General features: G+C 60.3%; 1 protein-coding gene across 5 annotated transcripts; it reads left to right on the plus strand.

Annotated features, from left to right (window-relative positions):
* The first annotated feature begins 4,676 nt into the window (after nt 1–4,676).
* On the plus strand, nt 4,677–23,568 carry PHRF1 (PHD and ring finger domains 1). Of its 5 annotated transcripts, none has more exons than XM_075545139.1 (18): nt 4,677–4,778; nt 7,321–7,436; nt 7,733–7,849; nt 8,865–9,058; nt 10,735–10,818; nt 11,237–11,358; nt 14,431–14,522; nt 14,639–14,814; nt 15,141–15,270; nt 18,161–18,288; nt 18,603–18,790; nt 18,937–19,056; nt 19,354–19,514; nt 19,659–22,238; nt 22,324–22,487; nt 22,572–22,832; nt 22,937–23,065; nt 23,341–23,568. In XM_075545139.1, the coding sequence occupies exons 2-18, from the start codon at nt 7,343–7,345 to the stop codon at nt 23,482–23,484; spliced, it is 4,884 nt and encodes a 1,627-aa protein (XP_075401254.1). In that variant the 5' UTR covers nt 4,677–4,778; nt 7,321–7,342; the 3' UTR covers nt 23,485–23,568. The 5 variants fall into 5 exon arrangements, with proteins under 5 accessions (XP_075401254.1, XP_075401259.1, XP_075401256.1 ...); XM_075545144.1 differs by having other exon boundaries at nt 19,659–22,208; XM_075545141.1 differs by having other exon boundaries at nt 18,940–19,056.
* Nucleotides 23,569–23,774: the final 206 nt, after the last annotated feature.

The raw sequence follows: 23,774 nt of genomic DNA on the forward strand, positions 1-23,774 counted from the left end.
GAGTATCCGAAAAGTGGAACTGCCTCGCAGCTGGCTGCAGTCTGACCTGGCGTCCACGATGCCCTCAATACTCTTCTCCAGCACCGTCGTCCCAGCACATCGACTCCTCCAGCCTGCCTTATTCACCGCGCAGCTTCCGCGTGCGGTTTGAAACGCCACCTTCGTCCTCAGAGTGACATCATCGTGGCCCGTAAGCTTTCTAAAGAGCTCGTCTGCAGCGCATCTGCCTTTTGATTCCTTGACTACTACTCTGGACCATTGGTTGTGGAGCCAAGGGAAAGATGTCCTTGGTAACGTCCAGCTTGTCTCTGTTTATCATGACTGCTCATTGATCCAACGTGAGGATTTTTGTTTTATGTGGAGGTGCAACCCACATTGAAGGGTGCAGGCCTTGATATTCATCCGTGAATGCTTCAAACCCGCTTGACTCAGTCAGCAAGGTTGTGTCAGTGGCATGCAGCAGGTTCATAACGGGCCTTCCTTCAGTACTGGTGCTTCATTCTTCATACCGTGCCTCTTTCTGGAGTATTTGCTCAGTACATAGTATGCTGAAGGAATACAATCCTGATACACATCTTCCTGGTCTGTGTGCAGGTCCCACAAGAACACAATGAAGCATTCTGGAATTCCCATTCTTTGTAATGTTTATCTGCAGTTTGTGATGACGGGCACAGTTAGATGCCTGTACATAACCAATGAAACAGGTGAATATTTCTCTGGTATTTTCTGCTGTCAGCCAAGGTGCTCTGGAGCAACAATATCTCATGTTCTACTTCCTCTTCGGAATTGGCTTGCATTTCTGGCAGTGAGGTACTGCCATAAACATTTAAAACATCATCTTCAGCAGCATGTTCCTTGCCTGTGGCATGATAGTGTTCGATCATTTCTGCATTCTGTTGGGTCACCTTTCTTGGGAATGGGCACAACTATGCAACTTTTCCAAGAGGTTAGGAATAAAATCCTTCAATATTGCAACTGAAGGCTTGAATTTTTCCTTCAATTCTTTCAGCTTGAGAAATGTTGAATGAGTTATTTTCTTCTGGTTTTATAACTCCGGATATTTCCACGTTTCACTGCGACCCTTCACTGTGTCTTCTTCTCCCTCCTTTACAGCCTCTGGCTCGGCTGCTCCTCTGAGCATGTCCCCCACCTGCTTCAGTTACTCGAGCATGTCCCCCACCTGCTTCAGTTACTCGACACGGCAGAGCAAGGGTCAGCGTGTCTTCTGGCATCCTTTTGTGTTTTTCTCTTTCCTGTCTTTTTAATCTTTTACTTTCTTCATGTGTGACACTCATTTTGCTGGGAGAGCCATTTAATTCTCCAATGGCTTACTTTTGGAGGAATTCACAAACCTGATGAAAGTAGATGAATGACAGATAGAGCCTGCTAATCTCTACAGGGTCTATCTCGATCCTGGACGGGACCCCAGACGTGAAGTTCAATACCAGGGCTATTAATCCCTGCGACTCTCCACTGGGGAACCAGCAAACTCCACACCCGTGTTGTTTGTCAGGGCCCAGAGATGAGCCGCTCACACAAACACACAGCAGCAGCAAAGAGTTAAGTCACCGTTTCATCAAAGCATGGATAGAGTCACTTCAAAAGAGATGAAGTGGGTCCCCCCTCCAGTTGAGGACATGATACGGGGGAGCACGTCTAGTTCTTGTATGGTGCTTTCACATGCGAGGGGGTTGCCATTCTGCAGGTGACCAAGCTTGTCTTAAGACTCGGTCTGTCCTGGCGTCTCAGGAACGATTTCTCAGTTTTATCTGGCCTGTTGCTCTGGGTCACAAGGTTTCAGGCTTATCTCCCAGTATGGTCAGCGTCAGGGTTTCCAGTAAGGCCTGGTCTCAAGCATAAGGTGTCTACCACGCTGGTTCTCAGAGTCCTTTGTTCATAACTCGTTTCTGTTTCACAGGGTCCTTTGATGTGTGCCTTACCAGATCTGCAGGAGCCTCTGTCATCGCTCCCGGAAGGCCTTCCTCTTTTTCACCACCCCTCTACTACACCGAATGTGGTATCCTTCTCCACGATTGGCTCCTCCTGTGTGAGGCCATCCCACAACTCCTCTGGTCTGTTACATGTATCAAATCTGTTGTGGGACCAAAAAACCACTGCCTTCCTGTTGATTCCAATGCATGGTGACCTGATAGGACTGGGGAGCGCTGCCCCTGTGGATTCTCACTGCTGACCTTGCTGTTAGCAACCCCATACGCATGTGCCCCCCCCCACCAGGGGTCGTCTATTTAGAGATGGTCTCTAAACTCAGAGGGGAATATTCAAAGGCATACTTGGCTTTCCTGAGCTTGTTATCATTTTCCTCAGCTTACAGGTAAACTTGAATATGAACAATGGATGGTCTGGTGTGATGGGCCCCGACCTTGTTCTGTCAACACCGTTCAACGGCGGTTTTACTCCACTGTGACCACACATCAGTGGAAAATTCGGCAATGGTAAAGAGTTTTTGACCGTGACCCAATCAAAACTATTTCAAAAGCAAATGCGTCATGAATCCAAGGTGTTTCTGGCAGCATTTGCCCATGTTGCAAATTTCTCAGCGCAAAGAGGTCGCAAGTAGAAAAGATGAGGAATCCCGAATTGGGTATTGGGAGAAAGACGGGCCTTCTACTCCCATGAAGAGTTAAAGCTCCCCAAACCAGTGGCCACAAGCACAGGGGTGTGCCCCCTGCTTCCCCTCCACCTAGCCCAGGAGAAAGAATTGCCCTGGCCCACCCCTGCCCCTTTCTACTCCCCGGAGTCTGAGTAAGGTTATTCCTCAGGAGATAAACCACACACTGGACCCACTCCCTGCCTCCCACTCCCCTACACCCCTTTGGACTCGAAAGGGTGGGGGTTATGATGGACAATCTCCATCCCTCCTCTGGTCATTCCTCAGGGCCCTCCTGTCAGCATCCTCTACCCTGCTGCTCCCTGACTCAACGACTCTGTCCCTCCCTTGCCTACACCCTGTCCAATCCCACTGGTGTTACCCTCCCTTCCTGAGACTGCCAGGGCAACAAAGGTGTCTTAGAAGAAGCACGGTCAGAAGGCTCCTTAGAGGCAAGGGTGGGAAGACTGCGTCTCAAGTACTTTAGACATGTTGTCAGGAGAGACCAGTCCCTGGACCTCATGCTTGGTGAAATAGAGGGGCAGTGCAAAAAGGAAGGCCCTCCATGAGATGGGTGAACACAGTGGCACCATGATGGGCTCAAGCACAGGAACCATTGTGAGGACCGCGCTGGACAGGACGGTGTTTCCTTCTGTGCACGTGGGATTGAAACCACCAGCCGCTCCCTGGGAGAAAGACAGAAACAATTCTGTCTGGGAAACTCAGGGGGCAGTTCTACCCTGCCCTATGGGGTCCAAATATCAAGGGCTCCTGGTGGTGTCATGGGCTACTCAGGGGACTGACTGCTACCCTCAAGGTCAGCAATTTGAACCCAAAGACCCAAAGAGGCAGTTCTACCCCGCCCTATAGGTTAGCTGAGTCAGACTTTCTGCCCCTGCCCACCCACTCTGCTCTGCCTCCTTTGCCCTCCTGAGGTGGGTGGGGATAGTCAAGCCTGGTTTCAGCCTCCTTGGCCCTGGTTTCTGGGAGACCCTGCTCAATTTCAGGGTCCATCATCTCCACGGGGGAGTGCACCCGTCTGTCTTGTGTGTCTCACAGGCCGATCGCTCAACAAATCTTGCCAACTGTCTTCAAATCTGTCCAGTTGCCTGGCGCTTTCCCACACCTGTGCTGCCCACTAGCCAGCGCTTGACCCCCAGTCCAGGTCCTGGACCTCCCAGACCCTTTCTTTCTGACACCGCAACCCAAGGTCACATGGGCCTCCCTAATGGGCCTCCCTAGGGATTGCCGGGACAGTGGCTTAGGAGTTCACCTCATTCAGGTATTTGTGAGTTCCCCCTCCCCCTGAGGCCATGTGGTCACTCAGTCCTCACCTGCCAGAACCTCATGTGCTCCTGACCCACCAGGCCCTACCCTGACTTCCTTCCCCTGGGACCGAACCGCGGACTCCCAGATCCTGCAGTTTTGTCTTTCAGTGTTTCCTGTTTCCTGTGGGTCTCCTGGGGCGGTGGACGGGTCACGGGGGTGGGGTGGGGTCTCGTTCGCTACTTACTACCCCCCCCCCCCGTCCCTCCCCCTCGGCCCTAGAAGAGACCGCACACAGAGCGCTTCATCTGGGTTTGGTCAGTGAGGGGGCGGGGGAGGACGGGGGCTGAGCTGCCCGTCGCCAGGGGCGCCGGCGAGTCCACTGCGCCAACATCCCGCCGCAGCCCAAGGGTCTTGAACCCGAGGCTGGACAGGCTGCGTTTACAACTGGGTTCCGGGGCTGGGGCGGGGCTTGAGGCCTGAGAGGCGGGACCCCAGCGGTGGCGGTGGCTTCTCTCATTGGCCCAGGAGAAGGGCCGGGAATCAGACTGTACCAACTCCCCCGTGGGGGAGGACAATCCGGACCAGCCCGCCTGCTTAGACACTACAAGTTCTTCTCAGAGAGTTTTCCTCCTGGTGGAGCCCAGCGTTACATTTTTCCTCGAGGGATGGACCCCGACCACGCAGAGCGGACCAACCCCCACTCTGGCCTTTCTCCCTGACCCTGGTCCCAGTGGTGCGCGCCAACGGCTGGGGCGGGAGGGGCCCCGGAAGCTGGCGCCAGCACTTCCGGGTCGGGAGCGCGGCGGCGGCGGCGGCGGCGGTAGGTGGGCCTAGTTGTGGCTCTAGCTCGGGCAGCGACGGCGAGCGCCCAAGAGCGGCCGGCGGGGCGCGAGGTTCTCGGGTACGTGTGGGTCCGCGTCCGCCCCGAGCCCAACCGCTTCCCGGCCTCCGGGCTGCCTCGGGGCGCCGCGCGCTTTGTCTGCGGCCTGCCTCGGGGTGAGGCCTGCCTGGCGGGCGGGCGGGGCTCCGGGGCCTTCCTGCCGCCCCAGCGCCGTGCGCCCGGCGCCCCTGCGCGGCCCCCTGTGACCTGCCCACCGCTTCAGCTGCTGCGCGCCCGGGCACCCGCGGCCTCGGCGCCCCGAGCGCCCGGCGCCGGCGTCTTGCAGCCGCGTCTCAGCCGAACAGGCCGGCCCCCAGCGGGGCCGGGAGCCCGGCCAGTGCACGCGCTCCGCGGTGGCAGCACGGCCGGCGACACGGCAGCTGCATTGTGGCCGGTCTGAGCCCTGGGCGTTCTACCTGCCACGGGGACGGTGGACTTAGGACCAGCACCCCGTCCACTCTCCGCCCTGGGTCAGTCAGCTGTTTCCTCCCTTTTTGGTTTTCTTTAATGGATCGCGTGTCGAGTCAAAATAGCAGCCACCAGCATCTGTGCGCGCAGACGCGCTCCAGCCCCCGAACCGCGCGCTTCAGCCCTCGGGCTGGAGCGACCGCCACGCAGCCTACGGGGACCTTCGTGGAGCCCGGTAGCGGTTGGTTTCCACCAGCACTTGCGGTGTTGTGGCCAGTGTGCTAGCCGGTGAATGCAGTGACAGGTGGCTGCCTTTGTGTCCGCGTCCCGCGGGCAGCTTGTGTTCCCCCCACCCCCTCCCATTTCTCGAGTCCTTGAGGAGAGCTCTTGAATGTGCCAAGAGAAGGAAGTGGGTTGCCTATTCCCAGGGACCTCCCCCAAGTCTGGAGACGAGCAGGACAGTCTACAGCAGTGGTTCTCAAGTTTACTAAGGCTGCCGACCCTCTGATACAGTTCCTCATGCTGTGGGGACCCCCCCCCAACACACAAAATTATTTTCGTTGCTACTTCATAACTCATTTTGCTACTGTTATGAATCCGGCGACCCCTGTGAAAGAATCGTTCAACCCGTTCAACCCTTAAAGGGGTTGCGACCCACAGGTTGGTTGACCTCAAGACAGCAGGATGGCTAGCTGCAGGGAGAGCTGGGTTCCCCTCCCCAAGGTGTCATGCTGGCAGGCAGGTGGGTCTGAGCCTGGCTGAAAATGAGACCATTGACTGGGCTCCTGGTGGTTACCCTAAATTTCATCTGTGGATTTGTTCAAAGGAACTGCTGGAAGCCTCCTGGGGTCCTGACAGGCCCCAACTGCTGCCAGCCTGGCGAGAAGAATGTTGTATCCTGAGTCAAGTTCTGCCGTAGGGTCTCTGGGTGGGGGCGCACATGAGGTGCCTGCTCTGACTGGAGGACCTGGCCCTGGGTCACAGCAGCATCCCTTGAAGCAGGACCTCAGTGAGTGGACCTCTGGCTTTCCTACGAGGTGAAAGCCCACTTTTCTTCATCCAGTGGGAGCCAGGGTAGTATCAGAGGAGGTGATGATACAAGGCTCTTGGTGGGAATTTCCACAGCTCTGGCCAGAGAGCTGGAAGGTTTGCTCACCTGAAAGCTCTGACCTCTTCTGGGCCTTGTCTCGGCACCAGAGCCTGCACACCTGCTCCCTGCTGGCCCGTCACCAGCTGCTCCAAGCAGAACCAGGATGCTGTGTGGTCAGGTCACTTGGGCCCTGGGCTGGGAGTTGGTCTGCGCTTTTTGACCACCCTCGTCCTCCAATGTGGGGCAGGGTAGCCAACAAGAGGTGCTGTCACAAACAGGAGTGCTGGTCACCCTGCTGCACAGTAGGGTGCTAATATTCACACCCGTGAGGGCCCTGAGCCCAACCTAAAGGGAGGTTAGGGTCCGGAGCCACGAGAAAGGTTCAGGCCCCTCTAAGCGCAAGACAGATGGAGCATAGGTTGTGGGCTGTTCACGGGCTTTTCCGTCCGTTTGTTCGAGGCTGGGGCAGACAGACACCAAGCAAGGAAGAGGGACAGTTGAGACAAGGTCTTCTCTGGCCTTGGGCTCGGTGTCCCTGCCACACTGTGGTCCCCAAGGGGCTGCTTCGCTGGGTCTCTGGGACCTGGTGAGCAGGCTCCCATCAGGATGCCCTGTGAGCTGGGATGTGTGCTTGAGGAAAGCACTCTGGGCTGGTAGCCATTCTCAGGGCTGGCATGGGGGACCCCAGCATGGACAGCTTGCTGCTGAGTGTGGCAGGAGGTGTGTGGGTCTTGGCTTTGGCTGGTGGTGGAGGTGTCTTCATGGTGGCCTTGTAGCAGCAGCGTGGGCAGCACACACGGTAGTGGGCACAGCACCAAGTGGGGTTGCCATCCACTGCCCGCTCTGGGCCCCAGTGTGAGCTTGGGTAGTGGCCAGGTGAGAGGGCAGCCCTACTGAGGTCATCCTTCTGTGTGTCAGAGCTAGGGGCTCTGGCCTGTCACCTCCTGCCCCCGGGGCTTTGTCAGTGGGAACCTGAGCTTGTGTGTGCAGGGCACCGGCAGGGGGCTTTAAGGGACCAGTTCGGTTGGGAGCAGTGTGGGCTGACTGCGGCCTGCTCTCTTGCAGGTTGGCGCGCTGATGCCCAGCCATGGACGACGACAGCCTGGATGAGCTTGCAGAGCGGGTCACGGGACCTGGCAGACGCCTGCGGCAGAGGCCTGCCATCCTGGCCAGTGATGTCGGTGAGCTGGCCTCCAGGGCTGCGGTGCCCTCTCTCTTCCCTGGGAGGGTGGGGATGGATCTTAGTCTCCAGGAGAAGCTGAGGGCCCCATGGTTGGGGGGCACCCGCAGCTCTGGATTTTCAAGTTTCCATCTCTTGCCTTTGGGCCTTTGGATTGTCCCTCTTGGACCTACTGTGTTCTTTCCTGTGGTCCGAGAGAGCAGTGCAGAGGGGAGGAGAAGGGTATGTTTGGGACGCCTCCCTGCTCTACTGACACACACCCGTGTGCGTGTGTTCCTGTGTGTGTCCCCGGTCTAGAAGAAAGCAGCGATGGGAACAGTGGGGACTCCGATGATGACACTGGCAGCGAGCAGCTGGGTGGCACAGAGGAGGAGGAAGAGGAGGGGACGTCTGAGGACCTGGAGGACAGATCTGGTAGGGACCACACACCCTGGTGGTTGTGAAGGTTGGGGCCTTGCTGCTGGCCTCCAGCACTCCAGGACAAGCAGGGCTGGTGGCTCCCTCTGGCCGCCTCTGGCTTCAGAGTTCAGTGTGACAGCACAAGCCACATGGCATGGGGTGGGACGGCTTGGGCAGGTGACCCTTCGGCCACCTCTGAGCACTGACCCTTGTGGCTTGTCATGGTAGGGTTCTTGCCTTTGTCTTCTTCGGGTCCCAGTGTTAGGGCAAGCCTTGGGAACCAGACTGATGGTGCCTGCATTACCTTCTCCTGGACTCGATCTGGGGGTCCCAGCGGCAGAGTGGCCTCCGTGTCAGGTTGGAAACCACCAGCTATGCTGAGGAAGATGAGGCTCTCAGTCTTGGAAGCAGGGCAGTCTACCCTACCCTGCAGGGTCGCTCCGAGCCACCGTCCCTGGACAGCAGTGAGAGCTCTTGTCACTCAGCTCTTCCTCCGGGTGACCCAGGGTTTGGGCCCCTAGCTGGCTTGCAGCTCTGACAGCCCTGTCTACCTTTCTGGAGGGTAACCCTGCCGTCAGCCGTGGATGGGCTCAGAGGCAGTGCTGCCCTGCCTCAGCTTGACTGCCTGAGTTCCGTGCCCCGCACCCCCTCTCGAGATTCACCGTGAGGTCACCTGGCATGTGGCCCAGCCAGTGGTGGGCACAGGTCTGTCACCCTCCTGCTTCTCGTGGAAGCCCCTCACTAGTTTTCTCCGAGGCTCCCCCCGAGGTGACCTAGGGTGTCTGGGGTTGGCTCTGACACTCCACCCTGATTGGCTCCCTTGCTGACTGTCAGGCTGGGGGTGCAGGCAGTGGGGAGGGCTCAACTGGACACTGCCCCCGTGGGGTACAATGCACTGGCCAGCATAGTGTGGCGTCTAGTGTTGGAAGCCAGCCTTCCTAATAGGGCAGCTGAGGGTGGGCTGCCTGTGCCTTCCCACACTGGGCCATTGCCTTGTGCCCAAGAACTCTCCTCACTCTGTCCTCCTCAGGTTCTGGGGATGAGGACGCGGAGGCCTGGGTGGCTGACACTCAGAAGAGGCTCGACCCTGATGGTGCACTGAGCTCTGACAGTGAGGGGGAGAGCTGCCCGATCTGTCTCAATGCGTTCCGGGACCAGGCTGTGGGCACCCCGGAGACCTGCGCCCATTACTTTTGCTTGGATTGCATCTTGGAGTGGTCCAAGGTGAGCACTTGCTGCTGGCCTCTGCTCATGGGGCTGTGGGCACATCTGGCATGGGATGGGCTGCCTGCCCCCAGGTCTTGCTGTGCACCAGCTGTGGAGAAGTGGGAGGAGGGCAGTGGGTGGCTCTCCAGGACTGAGGCTGCACAGACCTCAGAAGGCAGGCATTGTGTCCCCTGAGGGTGAAGTCTTGCCTGGGGGGGGCTTGCCGGGACCGAGTGTGATGGCATTGGGGTGAAGTCCCACCTTGGCTGAGTAGGTGTAGTGAGCCCGTTGGCTGCCCTCCAGCACCTGGCAGTGGGTACAGCATTGGGGCCTGCCCTTGCACCAGTTAGCCACGTGCTGTTTCCCGTCCTGCCTTGCTTAAGAAAATGTTTATAAGAGGGAATTTCAGAGACATGCCCAACCCAGGGTGGGTGAAGAGCACTGTGCTGTATAGTGCACCTCTCCACCCCCTTTCCTGGAGGAGTTAGATGCCCACCCCCAACTGAGGCACTTGGAAACAGGCAGGGCAAGGTATCGGCAGACCACCGCCTCGTCATTTCCAGCCCTGACAATGATGACGTGTCCTCTGACACCAGGCCTAGTGGCCCAAGTCTGGCCTTTAAGCACTCCTACCCTGGTGCCGCATGCCCTCATCAGGGTGGGTGGCTCTGTAGCCCAGGGGAGCTTCCTGCTGGTATCCCAGGGGAGGAGGTAGGCAGGCAGTGCTGGCTATCAAGAAGCTTGTTGGAGCCCCTTGTGGCCCAGTTCCAATTGTCTGCTTGTCCATGTCTGGGGGTGAGAGGGAGGGAGGCGGGCAGGCCTGGCCGGCGAGAAGCTCCTTGGAGGGAATACTAGAGAACCGGGCTCAGGACATCCATGAAGAGGCTGAAGCAGCAGAGGTGTGCCGTGCCACTCCCAAACGGGCCTCACACGGGCCCGTTGCAGAGTGCTGCGGGACTGTGAAGTGAGCTCCACCAGGATCCCGCCCAGGCTGGACATGAGCACACTCTGTTGTGACTGTGCAGTGCTGTCCCCGCAGGAGCAGGCTGAAGGCCTGGCCAGGCCGATGTCATGCCCCGGCCATGCCGAGTGTGGACTGAAAGCCAGGTCCTCTGCAGGAATGGTCTCCCTCAAGACCCTGCTCAGGCAGCCTGATGGGAGGGGCCTCAGTGCAGCCCACCCCAACCAACCTGAGGGGGCACGCATTGCAAAGTGACAGGGGTGTGGACTGCCCACCTGACAAGAAAGACACTGCCCCACCGACCTCCCCTCGAGAGCCAGCGCCCGGGGACCAGGAAGACAGATGGTGGAGACCTGCTGTGGCGGTGGGATCAGCCAAGAGCACGCGTGCTTCCCCCGACGGGTTGAAACCTGCATTTGATGTAAAACTGCAGCGTATGGGGGCTGACGCTCAGTGACTCGGGCAGTGCTGGCCCCAAAGGTGCAGTAGGCGTTGGAGGACTGCTTGCCATGTGAATAGAAACCTGAACCTTGGGGAGTCCCCAGAAGCTGAGGGTGAGGCCTCAGTCAGCAAGGAAGGGTCCTGGTTGGGTGTCCTCTTCAAAGACTGTCTGCTTTGTCTTCTGGCCCTCGCTGTGACCTCCGCAGCTTGCTGAGTGCACAGGATTTGGCCCTGAGTGAGTCCTGGGGAGGTTATGAGCCCTGCCAACCTGAACTGTGGGTCTGTCCTTCAGAATGCCAATTCCTGCCCAGTGGACCGAACCGTGTTCCAGTGCATCTGTGTCCGCGCCCAGTTTGGTGGGAAAATCCTGAGGAAGGTACGTGCCTCCTGCCTGGCCTTCAGCTGCCGCTGACTGGGGCACCACAGGCACTGGTCAGGAAGGGAGGAGGGCACCGACCAGAACCGTTTAAGAAGTCCGTTCACAGACCCCAGCCTGGGCGTGAAGCCGCAACTGTGAAGTTGGCCCCATCCTCCCTACCCCCCATCAGCCCCGAGTGGGAGGCCCGCAGCTTCTGGGACGTCCTCCTGACCGCTTGCGCCTTTGTCCCTCTCTCCTGGGGCGGGCAGTCCCTTGGGCTAGGTGGGTGACACGGGCGGAGTCGTCCCATGTTGGGAAGCTTCTCCCATGAGGCTGCTGCCTCTGGAGCTGGGAAAGGCCACGGGCCCTCTGCGCCCAGATGCTGGGCCAGGGTGGGGGCACCTGTGCTAATGTTGGAACCCCTGCCTGCTGGTAGATCCCTACAGAGAACACTAAAGCCGCTCCTGAGGCGGAGGAGGAAGACCCCACCTTTTGTGAGGTGTGTGGCCGCAGTGATCGAGAGGACCGACTCCTTCTCTGTGATGGCTGCGATGCTGGGTAAGACACCCCCCGCAAACGAGGTGCTGCGTGCAGGGGGCCCAGGAGTAGGGCTTCCCGGTGCTGCTCTGTCAGAGGTGGGGGCTTGCTGTCTGGCAATGGCCTGGACCCACCATTCTTCATGGTGCTTAGACCACCTGACTATGGGGCCTGTGCATGGCAGGGAGGGGTTGTGTCCTGAGGCCACCCGGCAGTCAGTCACTGCCTTGGTGCCTGTGTGGGATCGATTTCCTGGGGTTGGTTGAGGGTCACTGCTTCTATTCCTTGGTCCTGGGGTCAGCTAAGGGTCGCCTCGATGCCCAGGTCCTGGGGTCACACCTCAGTGCCACTCCTGTGTGGGATCTGCCTATGTGTTCCATGCGCCTGTGCTGCCACTCTTTGAGGGGCTGGTGATGCTTGGGGACCGTGGGCGGGGCTTCTCTTCTACAGAGCAGTTCAGATAGGTGCCTGTGTTCTTCTTGCACTCCACGGGCTCCCATGGGCTTCACTCTTCTTCCTCTCTGTCGTCTTTCTGAATCCACGGCTGGGGACAAGTGTGCCTTAGTCCTGCAGTGTGTCACGCTTGCAGCATGTTGGCCCTGAGCACTGGGAAGACTGTGTGGCGGCTCCTCATGGACACTGATTGCAGATCAAGTGTGATAAAGCCCTCAGGGATGCCAGCCTTCGCTGACGGTCACAACGCAAGTGACCTATTGGCCCCCTTGTGAGGAACTTGGGTTTCTGAGGGTGTTGCTTTGAGTGTGTCACCTGGACGGGCTTCACGTACACCTTGCTTCCAGCAGCACCAGTGCCACCTGTGTGTCTCAGGTTGTTAGGAGCCTGCTCTACATCTGCAACCTCCAGATTGGGTACCTCCGTGAAGCACTATGATTTTGGATCCTGTGCTTTCTGTCCACTTGTTCTGCTCCAAGGACGTCAGTAACTCCCCTTAGCCCACAACCTCTTCCAAATCTGGCCTGCGACCATCACAGTGGTGCTGGATGGGCGCAAGTGTGGGGTCTTTCTCCACCTGTGGTTTCCTGATGGAAAGTACGACTAGTGGGGCACCATGTGCTGTGACATGGAGCCTGCCCGCGTCCTGCCACTGCTGCAGCCTCTAGTAAAGCAGCGACGTTTCAGTGCAGCCTGCACCCCTTCCTCCTGCAGGCTGTGTGGGAACGCCAACAGCTGGCCGGTCCTGTCAGCTCGGTGCCTCTGCTGCACCCTGGTGGCTCAGTAGCTTGCCTGTGCAGCCTCAGTGCAGGCTCAGGGCTGGCTCAGGGCAGGCTCAGGGCTGGCTCAGTGCTGGCTCAGTGGTGGCTCAGGGGAGACTCAGGGCTGGCTCAGGGGAGGCTCAGTGCTGGCTCAGGGCTGGCTCAGGGCAGCCTCAGGGCTGGCTCAGGGCAGGCTCAGTGCTGGCTCAGGGCTGGCTCAGTGCTGGCTCAGGGCAGGCTCAGGGCTGGCTCAGGGGAGGCTCAGTGCTGGCTCAGTGCAGGCTCAGGACAGGCTCAGGGCAGGCTCAGTGCTGGCTCAGGGCAGGCTCAGTGCTGGCTCAGGGGAGGCTCAGTGCTGGCTCAGTGCTGGCTCAGGGGAGGCTCAGTGCTGGCTCAGGGCAGGCTCAGGGGAGGCTCAGTGCAGGCTCAGGACAGGCTCAGGACAGGCTCAGGGCTGGCTCAGGACAGGCTCAGGACAGGCTCAGGGCTGGCTCAGGGCAGGCTCAGTGCTGGCTCAGGGCAGGCTCAGGGCTGGCTCAGTGCAGGCTCAGGGCAGGCTCAGGGCTGGCTCAGGGCTGGCTCAGGGCTGGTGCTTTCCTTCCTTGGAAATCTTGGGCACCTCTTTCTCCAAATGCTGGACTTGCTTGCATCTCTGGAGCCGGCCTTGGCAGGCTTCTGTTTTGACCTTGTACTTGTCTCTTCCCAGCACTTAGTCAAGCACAAGTGTCATTTCTGTCTTTGGCTTTCTCCACCACCATGTGCATGCCACCCTGCCCTCGTCTGACTTTGGTCGTTGGTATTCAGTGTGGCAAGCCTGTTCTGGAGCTGGGGCCACTCACTTGCACTCGGGCATGGGCTCTGCAGCCTCAGGTTAATTGTCTTGCGCTGCATGTTGGAATTGCACTTGAGGTCTTTCCTGCAGTTGGTCAGCTGCTGGGCGCACTCCCGTGCTGCTCTTGGCTTCACCCACATCTCCTTCCACAGCTGGGGCAGCGTAGCAGGGGGTCTGTGCGGGTGGGGGGCTGTTGAAGGCTGCACTCTGCAGACCAGCCTCACAGACATTTCAGTGCCCCTCCAGACTGCCACAGCCGCAGGAGGGGTGGGGGTGTGGTCCTGGGGAAAATGGTGCTCGCACCAGTGTGATGTCTTGGGAGAAGCACCAGAAGGTGACAGACAACAGTGGGCACAGGCTGCAGAGAAAGGGGGCCAGCAGACTTGCTTGGTGCAGGGGTGCCACCACCTTCAGTTTTGGATGAAAATGTCTTATCTGCAAGGGACCATCAAGCGTCCTATCTCTACCTACCGCCACCAAGCTCACGCTGACCTGCAGCCATCTTTTGGTTAGGGTAGAATGTACTGGCCTGGGACTGGAAGTCATCACAGGCCTCCCAAGGAGCAGCCTGGTGGGCTGAGCTGTGACTGCATGGTTAGCAGCCCGTGTGTACACCACTGGGCCCTGGAGTTCCACACCTCGCCTGGTGATGTTGCAGTGAGCAACAGCCGGCCTTACCCTCCTGAGGCTGGGTGTCCTCCTTGTGTTCGTGTCATTGTGTCCAGGCAGCTCACATCCCTGGCTGCCTGACACTGGCGCCCCTGCTGGTACATGGGCTCAGCCTCTGAGGAGGGGCCTGCAGCGCCGGGGGTGGATTTGCTTGAACACTTTGGCACAGTGGCTGGTCTCTGGGCGTGGCCGCACTGGACTTGCACCGAGGTCCCGAAGGCAGGCAGGGCGACACTAGACCCCTTCAGCTAGTTCATCGTGCGTGTCGGGCTCACAGCGACCAGGCCTGCCTGGGCGGGCTCACTTGTACCTCGGATTGCCTTCTCTGGACGTTGTTGCAGGAGGTGCAGCAGGCTGCTCTTGTCCTGTGCTCCGCAGGTACCACATGGAGTGCCTAGATCCTCCACTGCAGGAGGTGCCTGTGGACGAATGGTTCTGCCCGGAGTGCGCTGCCCCAAGCACCAGCTCTGGTGAGGGGGCCGCTGGGGGCCTGGTTACTTATGGGGCCCAGGCTGGGATCTGACGGGTGGGCCAGCTGGAGTGGGGTGCAGGTAACAGGTATGCAGCCTCCATCTTTTGTCCCAAGACCCCGGCCACATCAGTGAGGAGGAGGTCTCTCTGCTCTTGGCCGACGTGGTGCCCACTAGCAGCAGGCTGCGGCCCACCACCAGCCGGACCCGGGCCATTGCTAGGACTCGGCAGAGCGAGCGGGTGAGGGCCACTGTGAACCGGAACCGCATCACTACCGCTCAGAGGGCCCAGGTAAGTTCCCGTCCCGAGTGTTCTGTGAGCATGGGCCCAGGGCCCCGGGGTGTGTCAGGTCCCCCATCCAGCTTGACAGGAGCCACAAGCACATGGTGCAGGACACAGCCACAACAGCAGCTCAGCTCAGGAGCCCTGACCAGTGGTCTGGTTGTGGTGTGAGAGTGGGAAATGCGAGGCCGGGGTGCTAGGTGGGCTCAGAGTAGAGGGGCCTTTCCCTGCTGGGGCCCAATTTGCAGCTCATCCCTTGTGACTGCCCATAGAACTGTGGGGGCCGTGAAGGGGGTGGGCTCCCTGGTGACAGCACTGTCTCCTGTGCTGTGCAGCATGTTCCAAGGTACCTGATGTCATCTCTGCTTGAGGAGACCATTGAAGCGGTCGCCTCTGGACTGAGTACGGCTGTGTATCAGCGACCTCTGACCCCGAGAGCACCCATGAGACGCAGGAGGAAGACAGGTAATCCTGTGCCTGATGGTGGCCACCTGTGGGCCTGTACCTCCTGACAGCCTGCTTCGCCTGTTCTGCCTCCTGCACAGGAATGAGCTGGTGGAGGGGGTGGGGGTGGGGTGTGTCTCTGTGTGTGTAGGGGGCATGTGTGTATGTCGGGAGTTAGGTTAGGAGTTGGGGAAATGTGCATGTCTATGAGGGCGCAAGGGGTATTGGTGGGCATTTGTATGTATGTAGGGGTTGGGGGGTACAGGAATGTGTGTATGGGAGAGGCGTGTGGAAGGGTGCGGGGGGCGCTGTAACAGCTATGGTGGACCCCGATCACACCAGCACTTGAGTCCCCAGGGCCGGCTTTTCCTCTCCTTGGGGCCCAGCATCTCTCCAGGGGTTGTGCCCGTTGTGGCTGGGCCTTGACCCTGGAGCCTGTGTGGGGTTTAGGGTATCTGCCATCGGCCGTAGGCCTAACCCAGTGGAGAAGGTACGGAGCCTCCTCTCAGCCCCTGGATGCCGAGGGGCCACATGGCAGGTGCAGTCAAGCGTGAGCTCAGGGCAGGCCCGGGCACACACTGGTGGTGGTGCCTTCCCAAGTCCAGCACAGGCCCGTCTCCATGAAGACATTCACCTCTGCCAGCGTCATCTTTGTCTGGAGCTAGTGCTGGACATTGCCTCCGTCCACCCGTCCCTGCCTTTGGAAATGGCAGGTGGTGGACTCCCTGCACTCCTCTTGGGGGGTTCTGCTGGAGGATGGAGGTTTTCTTCTCATGTTCGGGACGCTTCAGCCCTTAGGTTCCGGTCCTTGCTGGTCGCGAATTCACGGTTTCTTTGTTTGTGGTGTGGAGCTGGTTCTGACTTAGAGACCTGTGGCTGGAGCAGTGACCCCGACCCCGGTGTGTCCCCTGTGCTGAGGTCTGGATGCCTGTCCTTCGTGTGTCCGACAGCACTGTGTAGACAAGTGGGAATTGGTGAGAGAGAACGTCCTTAGCTGGCTCTTCATCTTCGGGGAAGGCTATCAGTCTTCCACCATGTGTAGCTTTTTGTTGTGAGTTGGGCAAAGTTCTACAGTTTCACGTCCCACAACTCGCACACGTTTTGTTTCAGAGCATCTATGTTAAGCACTTGCCCTCCTCTCCTTACTTCCACCCGCCTCCTTGCCCAGCTCCTGGCCTTGTCCTGGGTTGGATGCTGCCCTTTTGATCGCAGACTGCTTGGTGGTTCTCAGACCCGAAGGGTGACCAAGGGCCATCATCTGGCCAGTCCCACCACTGGCCCTGGGCTCCCTTACCAATTTGAGTTCTGATCTGCAGTTTCCTCCCACTCTCCAGCACCTGTCAGAGGTTGGTTATTGGCACCGGGCACCATCTAGTTCTTCTGGTCTCAGGTTGTGGAGACTGGTGCCTGCCTGGCCCACAGCTCGTTGGACTAATCATTTCCATGTACCATTCTATTGTCAACTCCGTTCCTTCAATAGCCAGTCAGGAGGTTAAAGATTGAGGCACCACTCACCAACGAGGGTGGAGAACGTTATCTTTGTGAACCATGCTGCGCCGATTGATCTTGGTGCCTGTTGGCTGGCATAGACCTCAGGGTGGCCCAGAGCTCCTGGAAGAAGCAGATTGTCTCCCCTGCTGGAAGGCTGTGGAATGGGGGACTCTGTTTCCCCTGCGGGATGGATGACTGTGGGAGGGGTGGGCCGTGCCCCCCTCGGGCACGGGCACCCCCTGTGGGCAGGGTGCTGAACTGCGTCCCTGTGAAGGCCTCTGGCAAAGGGTCCGGGAGTGCCTGGTAAATTGGTTTAATTTCTGTCAGGCCGCCTGGCCCTCTGGTCTGTGGGTCAGTGCCAGTGGTTTTTCTACGTTGAGAAGGTATTCCTTGGAGGGGTGGGGTGGGAAGAGGTAGGAAGAAGCGCACCCTTTGGATATGCCACTCTTTCTGGGCAGCTGGCACCCACAGGAGACCCGCCAAGAGCTTCAGGCCTTGGGACTTGAGCTCCTGCTGGTGTCCAGAGGTGGGCAGGACGCTTTGTCTGCTGTTGGGGTCCCCGTGAACTCGCGCCGTGTAGTATCCTGCTTGTGGTGGTGTGTAGCCAGAGCCCATTTTGTTGACCAGAGTCCTTAGACCCCACACTGGCATCCTGTGTTTGAATGAACACCCAGTGTCCCAGCCTTCCAGAGGGTGCTTTTTACTGCTCAGTGCTTGGAGCCAAGGCTGCCTGGGAACGGGTGAGGGTGGTTCCCGGGCTGAGGGCGCTCATGGAGGTGGAGGACTGATCCGACATGGGCACTCCCGCCCCAGAACACTGGTGCAGGCAGCTTTCCACCGGATTCAGATTCTCTAGCTGTCTGACCACCTGTGGAGGCCCTGCACGGTGCTGCAGCCGTGAAGCGCAGGAGTGGCTGGCTCTGAGGAGGTTAGCCTCAGTGGTTTTGCCTTGCGTGAGCTTTTGTGGCTTCGTCATCTTTGGCGGCTCTGAGTTTCCACACTTCAGTGAGTGGGCATCAGCCCTTCTAGAGGATGAGGTCCTGAGGGCCAAGTGTGCAGTCCAGGACCCGTCTTGGGGCTTGGGGCTGGTTGTGTCTCTTCCCATGCCCTCCATAGCACTGACCCTCCAGCTGACCCTGCTGTGGTGGCCCAGGGTCAGGCACAGACCCCTGTGGGTGCCCACCTCACAGTTGGTCAGGAGGGGCTGTGAGGGCTTGCAGGCCCTGGTTACAGCTTGTGTTGCTGTGCCAACCATGTCCACCCTCCCCGCTGGACAGTAACACAGCTTTTTTGGTCTAAGAGTCATTTTTCCTAACCTTTTCCATGGTCAACAATAAATTCTACAAAACCAGGGGTCTAGAACACAGTGGAGGAGTGGGCTTTGTACCCACGGTGACTCATGCCTCTCTCCCTTCCTCAGGGAGACGCAAAAAAGTGCTGGGCAGGAAGAAAGCACCGGCCAGGTCCTCGGCACGGAGCAGGAGCTCTGGGGCCAGGGCCAGGCGCCGCCAGGGCCGCCTGAAGAGGCGCCAGGGGAGAAGGCTGAAGGTAGGTGCGGGACCTCGGGTGGCACCAGGGGAGAGGGCTGGCAGTGAGTAGCCATCGTGATCAGAGCCTTCACAGCACGTCTACTCTGGGTGGTGCTGCACAGGGGCAGCGTTTGGCCCAGGCGACCACTGGTTTCCGACCTCACGAGGCTGCCATAGACACAGCCGTCCTGGGCGAAGGTGCCCACACTGTCTGGCTCCTGGGTGGTGGTGTCAGGGCTGTTGTCAGCCAACTCCAGCCTTGGCAGCAAGGCATAGTTTCAGCACCTGGGTGCTCTGCTCAGCTGCCAGTGCCGTTCTCTCCCTGCTCCCCAGGTCAGACACGAGGTCACCACGCATGCCCGCCTTGCCAGGACCCTGGGCCTGCGGAAGCCTTTGTTTGGCACCTCCCTCCCGTCTGTGCACAAGCCTGCCGACCCCTCCCTGGGGCTGATGCGGGCAGACATTGGAGCTGCGCCTCTGTCCTTGTTTGGAGACCCTCATCAGCTGGATCCCTTTGACAGGTGACTGCCCCCAGGTGCAGCGCCCACCTGACCTGGTCGTGCCCCTCTCTTCCCCCCTACTCTGCTGTTGAAGTCTTAGGGTTCACCTTGGACCTTGGAGTATGGGTCATGAAGTTACCAGTTCTCTTTGGCCTGTGTCCCCTCAGCAGTGATGAGCTTGCCACAAGCCCTGCTTCTCCTCTGAGTGCCAAGAGGAGGGTCCTGTCCCAGTCGGCTCTGCGTTCCCACCAGCCTGTGGCCAGACCTGTCTCCATGGCGCTGTCCAGGTGTGGGTCTGGGTGTGCCTGTGTCTGTCATCTGTATGTGTGTGTTCTTGGGCTTTGACTGCTCCTCCTGGTTCACGTACCCAGCCCTGGGAATGAATTGGGGGTTGCAGTCCCTCGGGACCTCCCTTGGACAGTGCTCCCCCAGCTTGGGTGGGACCCATCTGGGTGCTCTTGTGAAGGTGGGGACATGTGGGCTGGATGAGTGGAGGCAGAGGTGGCTGGTGCCCAAGCTTCGGGATGGGTCTCTGGGCCCCTGGCATGGGCTGGCAGCAGTGGCAGCCCATCTGGTCTCTGCAGGAGGGGTGCTCCTGCTGCTGCGGCCGCTCCAGAGCCCCCAGTGGAGGCGGCCCCTGTCCCTGACCTGCTGGGCAGCATCCTGTGCGGCCAGAGCCTCCTCATGATGAGTGGCCAGGACGTGGTTATCCACCGCGACGGCTCCCTCAGCGCCAAGAGGGCAGGTGAGCACTGCCGAGGCACCCACAGCCCCCACCGAGCAGGGGGTGTGTGTGCATCACCACTGCCCTCAGGCCTTCTTAGACCCAGCAGGGCAGCAGGTGTTCTGGGAGGCCTGCTCTCGACATTGCTTGCACCCTCTCTTTCAGCTCCAGCTGTGTTTCCTCGGCATTCCCTCAGCAGGCCTGGTGGGCCCACGGACTGTAGGCCTGATGGTCCACAATCAGCAGCCCGCCCCGAGGGTGGCTTGGCTGGGCATGGGCCCCCAAGCTTGGCCTTTCCACCGTCCCGTAGCTGGCCCAGTCCTGCCCCCTCCACAGGCCCAACCCCCAGAGTCCCTGCGCACACACTGGGGCCAGCTCTGAGGCTGACCTCTTCTGGGGCCCCACAGGCCAGGCCCAGCCAGGCCTTGGCCAGCGGAGGTGCACCGGCCCGACCCGGCATGCCTGTGCCTGCTGCAAGTTCTACACCCCCCAAGATCTCCAGTAGGGGCGTGTCCTCACCCCCTGGACGCCCAGGGCTGGGGCGGTCCCTAAAGCCGGCACCTGGGAGAAGGGACATCTCAGAGCTTCCCAGAATACCAAAGATCAAGCAAGTGGGCAGCAGTGGGAATGCAGGCTCGGGCTCGCTCCCGAGTGGTGGGCCGAGTGTGGAGATCCCCAGCTCCTGCATCAGCCGCCTGACGGGCAGAGAGGGCCCTGCGCAGCCTGGGCGAGGGCCACGAGTTGAGCCTGAGCCTAGCCGCCAGGGTCCAAGGGAGCCCCAGCCCTCGGACCCCAGCTCCCAGGGCAGCCCAGCTCCAGCTCCAGTTGGGTCTGCCAGGGGCAAGGGCATGGGATCTGCCTTTGAGAGCTTCCGGATCAATATTCCTGGAAATGTGGCCCACTCTAGCCGGCACCCTAGCCCAGGCTTCTGTAACACCTTCCGGCCCGTGGACAACAAGGTACAGCGCAAGGAGAACCCAGCCCCCCTCTTCTCACTGAAGAAGCCCAAGCAGCTCAAGAGCGAGATCTACGATCCCTTCAACCCCACTGGGTCCGACTCCAGCTCCCCCAGCAGCAGCCCTGAGCGGCCGGGCGCTGGCCTGCTGCCCTCCGAGATCACCAGGACCATCTCCATCCACAATCCCACGGCCCCCAGCGGCCAGACCGTGCGCTGTGTCACTTCCTACACAGTGCATGCCGCCTTCCGGCCAGAGTCTGACAGCCCCCAGGACGCTGCCGCCTCTGACCTGGAGCCCGAGGCCCCAGGGGCTCCCCGGCGCAGCGCCTTCTTTGACTCGGAGGCACGTACTGTGACCTGCGTGACGGTGGTGGCGCCTGATGCCCCGCTGAGCCCGGATGCGCTGCCACCCACCACCCACCGAGTCGTGGAACTACGCTCACCATCGCCAGCCCGCCCCGACGCCGACGCGGAGGCCGCAACCAAGGAGCCGCAGAGGACGGGCTCCCGCAGCCGCTCAGGGTCCCGCTCCCGCGAGAGGAGCTCCCGCTCGGCCTCGCCGCCTGCTGGCCACACCCGGAAGCAGCGGCCCAAGGCCCGGGCGCGGCGCTCCTCCAGCGAGGGCTCCAGCAGCCGGGAGCGCGCCCGGCGGAAGAGGGTCAAGGGCCGCGAGCGGGAGCGCGGCTCCTGGGGCCATGGGCGCAGGCGCTCGCGCTCGGGCAGCGCTGGCAGCTCCTCACATGAGCACCACGAAGGCCGCAGGAAGAGGCCTCGGAGCTCTGCGTCTCGGTCCCGCGTTCGCGATGGTTCCCCAGCCAGCAGCCTGGAGCGCGTGCACAGGCACAAGCGCAGGCGGGAGCGCAGCCGCGACAGGACCGAGCGCAAGGAGGGGGCTTCTAGGCCACGGGGCCGGAGGCGCTCGCGGGAGCGGAGCAAGTGGCGGGCTCGCTCTCCCAGCGCCGATCACCGGGCCAGGGAGCAGCGAAGGCCCCGCTCCCGTGAGAGGCTGCCAGGGACTCACTCCTGTTCCCCAGACAGGAAGCCACCGGCCAAGGAGGAGACTCCACCGCCGGTGCCCAACGCCCCCGCTTCAGATGAAGGGCCCTTGTCCAGGCCCCCCGGGCCCGTACAGGTGGAGGTGACAGCTGAGGCATCCACAGCCTCGCCAGAGTTGCCCGTGGCCAAGCTGGCCGAGGCCCCCTCAGAGGCCCTCCAAGGGCCGGAGGGCCTGAGTGAGGATGTGCTGGATGACCTGGACTATGGTGACGCAGTGGAGGCAGGCCACATCTTCGAGGATTTCACCGAGGCTGTCTTCCAGCTGGATGACATGAGTTCCCCGCCTTCCCCGGAGAGCTCCGACTCTTCCCCGGAGCGCACCTTGCCCCTGCTGGCCCCTGCCCCTACCCCTACCCCTACCCCTACCCCACTCACTCCCACCCGCCCCTGCCAGCCAGGCCTGGACCCCAGCCGGGCCCTGGCTGTCATTCAGAGGGAGGTGTCTCTGATCCATGGTGATGAGGACCCGCATCCCCCACCTTCCACTGAGGGCCCCCACGGGCAGGAGGCAACTGCAGGGAGCCCGGCTGTTGGGGTGCTGCCCAACAGGAGGGAGGTAGGGCTTTGGGCAGCAGAGGGGGACAAACCTGAGGAAGCGGCCCCTCCCATGCCCCTTATGCGCTCCAAGGCCCCTGTGAAAAGGGTCACGTGGAACCTGCGCGAGGAGACCAGCGGCACCCCTGCTGCAGACCAAGTGCCCCGTGAGCCCTGTCGCCCGTTGCCCAGCTCAGGTGGGGGTACGGGGTGGGTACTACCTCAAGCCTGAGACTGCTGCTGGGAAGTGCTGACATCCACCCCTGTTCCTCTGTCCTCCAGGGGTACCAGCGCACAGGCTACAGCAGCCCAAGGAAGTGCCCTGGGGTGCAGAAGGTGCGGGTCCAGTAGCAGCTGCCTTCTGCCAGGTGCCTCCCTTCTCTGAGCCACTGCCTCCTGGCCAGCCTCTTCCCGAGCCCGTGTTCCCCGATATAGATGTCTCTCAGGTGGGTGTTCAGGGCAGAGCCCAGCTGAACTCATTTTGGTCCATCCGGGTGGGCAGCTTTCTCCAGCTCTCTGTCCATTACCAGGTTTATAGCCCCACTTTGCCTGTGGCCCTGCCCCTGCCCTCAAGCGGTCTACCCTATGCACCAGTCAGCCAGCCCGCCATCCAGTTTCACACGCAGAGCAGCCTCCCCCTGGCAGGCTGTGGGGGGGCCCAGGGCTTGGCCCCAGTGCCGACCACCCTGACCAACGCCTCGGAGCCGGCTGTCCCTGTCCCGGCAATCAACAACAGTGAGGAGAAAGGCACTGCTCCCAAGTCTGCTGGGGAGAAGGTCAAGAACGAGGAGGTGAGCCCTCTCACGGGGGCCAGTGGCAGTGAGGGTGGGGTTGGGGGCTGGCCCTTTGACAGCGGTAGTGGCCCGGGCGTCATCACCCTGTCCTTGGCCCGCAGTACCTGAAGAAGCTGCACATGCAGGAGCGGGCAGTGGAGGAGGTGAAACTGGCCATCAAGCCTTTCTACCAGAAGCGGGAGATTACCAAGGAGGAGTACAAGGACATTCTGCGCAAGGCTGTGCAGAAGGTGGTGCCTCAGGCTCGGGCTCAGGGCTCTGCTACTGGAGAGAGGTCCTGGCACGGACCCAGGCCATCTTGACCCTTCTTAGCTGAACGGGGCGTGTGTGTGTGTGTGTGTGTGTGTGCAGTGCCTAGAAAGGGGTTCAGCAGCTGACGGGCAGGTCTGCCTGGCCCCGCCTCTTTGAGCAAGACTTCCCTGCACTGGGGCCTCCATGACCCTGTGGGCAGGGAGGCGGTCCCCTTGGGTGGCTCAGTCCTGGTGACAAGACGTGTCTTTCCCAGATCTGCCACAGCAAGAGCGGTGAGATCAACCCTCTGAAGGTGGCGAACCTGGTGAGAGCCTACGTGGACAAGTACCGGCACATGCGCAGGCACAAGAAAGCTGGCCCAGAAGAGGGCCTGCCCGCCCAGGAGGTGGAGGGCTGAGCCCTGGACTGGACTTTTCTATGTACACGAGAGACACTGTTTTCATTGTGTTCTAATTTATCAAAAACATACGATCTTTAGAAACTTCTGTGGTCTCTGAAGATGGGGAAGGGGAGGGTCTTCCTGATCCCTCAGGTGCACACACCCACGTGGGCCTCCTGTGAGGCAGCACCCCAGCCACCATAGGCTGGGCTGTCCCAGGGGGTGGGTGGGCGGCGTGGTGGGTGGAGCTGACTTGGAAAAACGCTGGGCTTGACTGCTTCCCAGTTGAGCAGAGATGGGGGCTGTGT

This window comes from Tenrec ecaudatus, chromosome 4, assembly GCF_050624435.1.
Source record: "Tenrec ecaudatus isolate mTenEca1 chromosome 4, mTenEca1.hap1, whole genome shotgun sequence".
Lineage (NCBI taxonomy): Eukaryota > Metazoa > Chordata > Mammalia > Afrosoricida > Tenrecidae > Tenrec > Tenrec ecaudatus.